Below are 8,014 nucleotides of genomic sequence, written 5' to 3' on the forward strand. Positions count from 1 at the left end.
GACGCAGAGTTGGCAGACAGCACGGGGGCAGCTGGAAGCTTCCAGGCTGTTCTCTGTCTTGCACTGAAGCAGGCATGGTCCCCACGAGCACCCATCTTCACAGCATACTCTCAGCATCATAGTAATCTAAGGTGACAGCACCCCCATCTTGCCTCCCTCCTGCCTCAGTGGACTCCAAGGAGGGAAAAGAGAAGGGGACAGTCCAGTGCCCATATCAGTGATAGCAAAGCCCCTACACAGGGCACATGGCCCTCCTGGCCTCCCCATCCATTCCTGGGCTGGGTTCCCACTGCCCACTTACCCAGCCCCCTACCTGAAGCAGGAGGTACATCTGCACCCACAGTCCCTGTGGCACTGGGGGGTGGGGGCGGTGGCACAGCTCTCCTGATATGGGGAGAGAAAAGAAGATCCTTCAGCAGCCCAGGCGTCGCCTCCAGTGCTTCCCCCACAATCCCCTTGGCCTGCTCTGCCAGCCTGGCCCCAGAGCAGGAACCTGGTAGAGCCCAGACCTCAGCCTCACTTACGTCCCCCTTTTCCTGGAAGCAGGAGGCCAGTGCTGAATCCTGGGTACATCCTGCAAGAGGGGCTGATGTGGGGGCGGGGGGAGGAAAGGGGCTGGCCAGAGTGGTAGGGATCCCAGGGAGGGCACTGAACAGGGCAGGTAGTGGTGGTGGAACACCAAAGGCCCTTCCTCCTGAGTGTCCATCTCCTCCTGCAGTTCTTCCAGTTGGTCCTCTAGGTAGACCTAGGATTGTGCAAAGGGGAAGGGGAGATGGTGACAGAGGATCAGACTCTTCTACCCCCACTCCTCTGTTCATCTACATTATTTTCTCCAGATATGTACTTTCAACATGGCTACTGAGCATTTACTGTATCACGCAAGGCACTTTGGAGACATTTATTCCTTATTTTACAGGTAAGAATACTGAGGCTCCAAGAGATTGAACAACTTTTCTAAGGTCCCCCAGCTAATAACTGGTAGAGCAAGGGCTGGAAAAATCCAGGTGACTCCAGAGAGGAAGCCTGGAGTCCACTCAGCTGTGCTGGGCCTCACTCTCAGCTCCAGAACTGCCTTGTGCCCCTCCGTGATGTGGAGCATCCTGAAGGTCCCCCTGCCCACCCCTGGAGGGTGGGTTTACCTCTCACCCCCTTCACCAACGTCAAAATCCTACTCGGCTCTCCAAAGCTGGTTCTAAGGCTTCCTGCTCCTCTTCCAAAGAGGGATGGCCCTTTCCCCATCCCTCACCAGGTGTGAGCATGCTGCCTACATTTCCTAGGCCAGCCATGCCAAAGCCGGCAGTATTCACAGCCGTTGGTTTATTCATTCACTTGTTGGACAAATACCAATTGAGTCTAGGCTAGGCAACAGTGTCCATGGTGCCTGTAAGTGGGCAGGGCTTGCACTGCAGGGAAACTTCCATGAAAACTAGATCTGTGTGGTGTTGGTTTGGGGACCCTCCCGGCATGGATGCTTACACCTGGCCTGACACCTAAATGCATGCCAAAGGGACTCAAGTATAGGCTGGCTTTCCTTGCCTCTTCGCCCAGGACTTTCTCTCCAGGAGAAACCCCAGTTGGATCACCCAGGGCCTGCAGGTGGGCGAGGCGGTGGCCCCCTCCCCACGCACCTGCACCTGCGCGCTGGGCGAGTCTGACCCGGGGCTCAGCGCCCCCGCCGCCCCCGCCGCCAGGCGGCTCAGCAGCAGCTGGTGCACCTGCGCGTTCTGCAGCATCATCAGCTCCAGCAAGTCTAGGGGCCAAGAGTTCAGCCGGCTGAACCCGGCTCCCGCCATCTCCCCGCCCCGACCCCTCACCCATTCCCGATCCCAAGGCCTTTATCTTGAAGTCCAGCCCCCAGCGGAAGCGGAGGTGGGGCAGCGCGGACCCCCGACACCTGGAGAAAGGGAACGTCGGGGACAGAGGCGGGCACAGCAGGGTGACCCCGGAGTCTCACCTTCCTTCACGCGGCCCGGCTGCGGGGGCGGGGGTGGGACGGCCGACGGAAGGGACTGCAGGATGGTCACCCAGGGCTGGGGACATTGGCGGGGAGACTCAGACCAGGTGGGAAGGGATGGGGCTTGTCGCGGGAGCCCCAACACCTTCCTCCCATGGGTTGCTTCTCCCTCCCTGTCCAGTCTCTTCCTCTTGTTTGGGGTCTCTGTCCTCACCTCCACCGTGTATCCCCTCCAGAATCCAGCCCTTCCGGGGGCGGTTCCCCAGCGCCGCTGTCCCCCCCCCCCGTAAAGTCGGGCTCCTCACCGTAGGGTCTGCACTCCGTGGTGGGGCGCTACCCCAGCTCCCGCCTGGCCCAGAAGCCATGGCCAGCGACTGCGGGTCAGGGTTACCATGGCAACGCTAGCGACGCCAAGGGAGGAGGACTTCCACTCCTGCGCCGCCGCTGGGCCCGCCCAGGCCCAGGCCCCTGTTGCCCTGGGCGACTTGCCCTCAGCCCTCCTCTCCCCCTCCCAGAAGGACGTGGGGTCCTACCGCTGTCGGTCTGGCCTCCAGGAGGCCCTTCCTTTAGGCCAGGGCTCCCAAGACTTCGGGTCTTAAACCTCCCTTTATCTTGTGGCCTTCCTCACCCTCGCTACTAGACGGGAGTGGGCCTATGTTTGTTGAATGAATGAACAAGTAGCTGGGTAGCCTTAGTTTGCTGGTCCCAGAGTTCAAACTTAGCTGATGAGTTCAACAGGAATAGAGAATAGAGAATGTTGTGTGCACAAGCTTGGAGTGAGGGTCTGCTGAGCTAGACAGCCCCTCTGTCAATCAGAAGAGGGGCCCTCTGCAGACAGTGTGGTTTCTGAAGATGACCAGGAAGGAAACACTGACCTGATTCGCAAAAGAGGCTGGGGCTGGGGCCAAAAAGGGTGGCCAGATGCTTATCTCTCCTTTGTTTTCTCCCTGATTTCTGGCCAGTGTGAGTTGCTACCCCTCTTAGGTGAATAAGCGGTCCCCAGTCCTGTCCCATATACTGGAACATGCATTGTTCTGACAGGAAGTTAGCAAGGTCTCCATTGCTCAAGAACAGGTGAGGGGGGAGATCTATTTCGGCAGCTGTGACCATCCTAAGATAGGCCCTGAGCAGCAGTCAAGGAAAATCCGGACAGGAAGCTGGGATTAGCACCCTATGAGGTGCCCTTCCCCCACCCCCCCACTTCTGTCCTGCTCCCTTCCTAGCAGTCCTGGAGTCTAGACCCAGAAAGACCATTTCCACCTTCCCCCTTTGATTCTTAGTCTTGTCCCCAAGGGAGGGGGCCAGTGGGCAATGCATTATTTGTCTTGTTGGTCTTATCGCTGCAGAACCACCAATAAGCTGTGGTCGCAGGCCCACAGGAGAGGAGCATGCTCCATCTCTACTTTCATTCCAAAGCCGACCACTGTACCCCCAACAAACCTTGAACAGGGAAGTGACTGTGTGTGAAGAGGCCTATCTGAAAACTGGAGGTGGTATCCTGGTCCCCTCCTTGGTCCCAGCCCCGTGGGGAAGTGTAAACAGACCCTTGAAAAGAAAGCAGAACTACAGCACCATGGAAAGTCCCTGTAGGTGACTTACGCAAGAAGAGATCGTGAAAAAGAGAGAATTCTATAACTGGGGGACGGAGATCTGAGCAAGGTGGCCCCCAGATGGGATCAAGCAGCTTGGGAGAGAGAAGGCACTTCAAACTGGAGACAGCCAGAAAAAGTCATGGCCATGACCTTCATTCCTCAGAAAGGAGCCCGGAGCCTGCTGGAGGTGGCTGTGGAAGGCAGGTGGGAGGAGGGATCGTTCCCGTTCCTCAGATGTAAAACTGCTGGTTAATTGTACAGGGAACTTGTATTTTGGAAAACAAGGCTAAGGTGAAAAGTGTCTGGCTTGCGGTGTTCAAGTTCTTTATCATAGGAAAACCAAAGCGTTTGCTGCTCGAAAGAAGGAGTGCACAGACAGATCTGCTGAGTTCTTCACCTGAGGAGACTTAACATCAGTTCCCCAGAGCAGGGGAGGTGACTCACCAGCTACTTCCTTGACTACTATTATTTTCTTTCAGACATTGGCCACTCCACCTATTTCCTTTTAATTTTTTTTCCATCAATGAGAACTCTATTTTATATCTTTGGATTTTTTTTTTTTTGAATTTTTTTTGTGTGTGTTTGGGTGTGTATGTGTGTGTGTGTGACCCAAAACAATTTGTACCAAAATTCAGCTTCCCAAGACAATTTGTTCTGCCTATTGCCTTGGTAAATCTATTTCTGGGAATAAGCTAAACATGGAAAAAATTTACACTCAAATGTGTTCATCACAGTGTTATTTTTAAGAGTTAAAAATTGAACATTACTCAAAGTCCAATTATAGGGGAATGGTTGAATAAATGAAGGTAATCTACCCAAAGGAATATTGTATAATCATTAAAAAGTATGGACCCAGAAAAAAAAAACAAAAAAACAAGTTACTCCTCTCCTCCTGAGATGCAAATGGAGAGGAAAAAGTTCCTAAGATTCTGATTAGAAATTTCAATGGTTATTTTGAGTGTAGGTGAGGGAACAGAGAGAAAGCACCAAGCAAACAAGGAGCTTTATTCTCATACCCAATACTTAGATACACAAATTGGATGGAGCTAGAACATAAGGATTGAAGGAAAGAAACTATATATTGCTCTGTAAAATCGTGCGACTGACATAGAATATGTACTAAAGAAGGAGTCTTGAAAACACAAGAGTGAAGGAATTCCATTTTCTGCTTAGAAACTCTACGCTATTTCTACAAATTATGGTTGTCCTTATGAGGTATGTGTTAGGGTTTAGATATGAGTGTCCCCCAAAAGCTCATGTGTGAGACAATGCAGAAAAACTTTAAGAGGTGAAATGATTGGGTTTTGAGAAGTTTAATCAGCACACTAATCTAAGGATATGGATTAGCTTGGTGGTATCTATAGGCAGGTAAGGAGAGGTTGGAGGAGATGTGTCACTGGTAGCATGTGCCTTTGGGGTTTAAATTCTGTCCCTGGTGATGGAGCTGTCTCTCTGCTTCCTGATTGCCATGTCCCGAGCCACCTTCTTCCTCCCCACCCTTCCACCATGATGTTCTGCCTCTCCGCGGGCCTAGACCGATGGAGTCAGCCTTCTATGGACTGAGACCTCTGAAACTGTGAGCGCCAAATCAACTTTTTCTCCTCAAAAACTGTTCATTTCAGGTCTTTTGTTTACAGAGGCAAAAAAAGCTGACCAAGTTTGCATATGTGATTTAGTCTAATAGGCACTTGGTGATTGTTCAGGTTGGGGTGGTCTCGCTGGGACCGGGATATCTAAGGTGAAGAGAATACTTGAGTAGCAGGCTCCCTAAATATTGTCCAAGGAGTAAATGATGTTATTACAGAAAGATAAATCAAGGTGTACAGAACTGGAAAAAGAAAAAGCGGGTTGTGACATGAAGAACTCATGTCACAACCCGCTGATGGAGGGAGTGATGATATTTTTAAGGTCTGCTGCACAGTTTTCCTGAAACTGGCCTTTGGTGCTGATACTCTGAACTTCTACCCATTTTCTTGTGTCAGATCCCTGTTTGCTAGAGTCTCTCAAAATTCAATTTCTGGCTTAACCATCTCAGTTTGGTAAAGCACATCTATCTGTAGTTTCCTAAGAATGAATTCAGGGGTGGTAAATTTTTATGATATCTTATATTTTAAAATGCCTTTATTCTAGAGGTTGGGGGTATAGCTCAGTTGGTAGAGTGCTTGCCTCACATGCACAAGGCTCTGGGTTCAATCCCCAGGAAACCACACACACACACACACAAACACACACACACACAATGCCTTTATTCTACTCTCATGTTTGATGGACAACTATAACTTGATATGGAACTCCAATTTTTTTCTACCTCTGTTTTCTTAACAGTTTTTAAGTTAGTATTGTTTCACATAAGGTATTCAGAGGGAGGCAGTCCTTGAAGTGGTTCAGTCTCCCAGTGGTGTCCTCAGACTTCCTTCCTCTCTGTGCTCTTGATCTTCCTCCTATCAATCTGGGAGACCAGGGGTTTTAAGTTTTAACTTTTATAGTGTCTGTAGGAAAGGCAAGATAGGAAGCAACAGCTGCTCATAGAGGTGGAAGGGGACAGTCTACAGAATATGCCATAAAACTTTTTGATATGCTCATCTAGAATTATAATTTCCTTCCAGTTTTCATTTTGTCTGAGAAATGTCATTGACTTTTTATTTTTTCACCATTGCATGGACATTTCTATTTTAGAAAGTGTTTAATGTCAAAGAGCCTTTAACATCAGAATATTCTTTGTTTATATATCTCATTTAAAGGTTGAACATGTTCTTTCTGAAGAAATAAATTTGTGTTGTTTTAAAAGTAAAAAAAAAAAAAAAAGACTGGGCTTCATGGGGCTTCAGGGAAGAAGGAGGACTGTACTGGAAACAGGGCTAGAGGCCATTCATGTTACATCCTGGCAAAAAAAGTTGTCTACATTTTGCCCACATCCTGAAACCTCTGTGAGGCTGAATTCAAAGGTGATGTACTAATTAAACTGGCAGAGAAAACTTCAAGCCAGCACGCCATTTAGAAAGTGGCATGATATCATTCACAGCTTTTAACCAAGTTTACTATGATAATCAGGAGCAGAAAATTTTGAAAAACTTGCAATTTGGCCAGAAAAGTGAATTGAAACTAGGCATGGTTGTTAAAGAGATTACAGCCACTAAAAACACTCAAAGTACCTTACCCAGAAACAACAGGAAAGATGGCTCAGGGGCATCTCAGAAACTGGCAAGCCCACAACCATCTCAGGCGGAAGGATGTAAAAGTAAAAATTCCTTTGAGAAGAGACCATGGGGTCACCCTTCTTACCTGGGGAGGGGAAAGCCGGGGAAGTTGTTTCATTGTGCTCAGTTGCTCAGGTACTCATGGTCGCTGTGACCATGGTCCTGAGAGGCAGCCTACTGCTCAAGATGGTGGTAGACATTGGTGTCAACCACATGGTACTGGGTCTGCAGGAATGCAGGATGCTGGAGTTAGGGGGTCGTGGAGGTTTCCACCAAGATTTCAAAGGAAGACCTAGGAGGCCAGGCAAAGTGTAGCAGGGTCAGAGTCCCAGTGGCTGCCCTTGAGACGTGATGCATGAAAATGTGAGAAGGAAGCCAGAACTTCAGTGGAGAGCCCCGAGCTTAAGAGATGTCCAGGAAAGCTGCAGGAATCCAGCAGAAACAAGCCTAGAAAGAGGCTGTGTGAGCTGCAACCAGCAAGGCCACAGGGGAAGAGCTAAGCAGGCCCTTTGGAGAGAACATCACAGTGCCATGCGCCCCGGATGCTAGGCACAGAGCTACAGGATTTGTTCGCCTAACTGGATATTGGTCTTGCTCTGGTCCCATTCCTTCTCTCCATGCCCCCATTTCTCCCTTGCAGAATGGACATGTTTACTGTGTGACATTATGTATTGGATAAATGTAATTTGTTTTTGATCTTTACTGGGGGAAAGAGCTAAGAGTTTGCCTTGAGTCTCAGAAGAGATTTTGGAGGTGGTATTTTTGGTAATGCTGGAACTGCTAAGGCTATGGGGACTCTTCAAAATGGACTAAATACATTTTGAATTATGAGATGGGCATAAACTTCCAGGGCCCAGAGCTGGAATGTTATGGTTTGTATATGTATTGTCCTCCCAAAACACATGTGTGAGACAATGCACGAATACTTAGAGGTGAAATGATTAGGTTATCAGAGTTGTAACCTAATCAGTGGATTAATCCACTGATATGAATTAACTGAGACTGTAGGCAGATAAGTCATGGCTGAAGGAGGTAGGGCACAGGAGCACACCTTTGGGATACATATATTGTCCCTGGTGAGCAGAGCCCTCGGTACTTCATGGGGGCCATGTCCCGAGCTGCTTTCCTTTTGCCATGATGTTCTGCCTTACCTCAGGCTCAGAGCAAGAGAGTCAGTCATCTGTGAACTGAGACCTCTGAAACCATGAGCCAAAGTAAACTCTTCCTCCTCTCATTGTTCTTGTTGGGTCTTTTGTTCACAGCAACAAAAG

The 8,014-nt window shown here is 49.3% G+C and overlaps 1 protein-coding gene across 2 annotated transcripts; it reads right to left on the reverse strand.

The window, feature by feature from the left end:
• Positions 1-97: 97 nt before the first annotated feature.
• Prr29 (proline rich 29) lies at positions 98-2,319 on the reverse strand. 2 transcript variants are annotated; one of them, XM_076871318.1, is made up of 6 exons: positions 2,260-2,319; positions 1,955-2,009; positions 1,635-1,750; positions 525-745; positions 314-384; positions 98-126 (listed from the first exon to the last, which is right to left on the reverse strand). In XM_076871318.1, exons 1-6 carry the CDS (start codon positions 2,317-2,319, stop codon positions 98-100), a joined length of 552 nt encoding a protein of 183 aa, XP_076727433.1. The 2 variants fall into 2 exon arrangements, with proteins under 2 accessions (XP_076727433.1, XP_076727431.1); XM_076871316.1 differs by having other exon boundaries at positions 1,955-2,030.
• Positions 2,320-8,014: the final 5,695 nt, after the last annotated feature.

This window comes from Callospermophilus lateralis, chromosome 11 (assembly GCF_048772815.1).
Source record: "Callospermophilus lateralis isolate mCalLat2 chromosome 11, mCalLat2.hap1, whole genome shotgun sequence".
NCBI classification, from domain to species: Eukaryota; Metazoa; Chordata; class Mammalia; order Rodentia; family Sciuridae; genus Callospermophilus; species Callospermophilus lateralis.

What these genes read in the sequence shown, in the direction of transcription:
- Prr29 (XM_076871316.1), bottom strand. Translation starts at nt 2,319, where the DNA reads ATGGCTTCTGGGCCAGGCGGGAGCTGGGGTAGCGCCCCACCACGGAGT. An exon ending in CAGACTCGCCCAGCGCGCAG is followed by an intron (nt 746 to 1,634) that starts GTGCAGGTGCGT and finishes GCACAATCCTAG; the next exon opens with GTCTACCTAGAGGACCAACT. An exon ending in AGATGTACCTCCTGCTTCAG is followed by an intron (nt 127 to 313) that starts GTAGGGGGCTGG and finishes CTGTCACCTTAG; the next exon opens with ATTACTATGATGCTGAGAGT.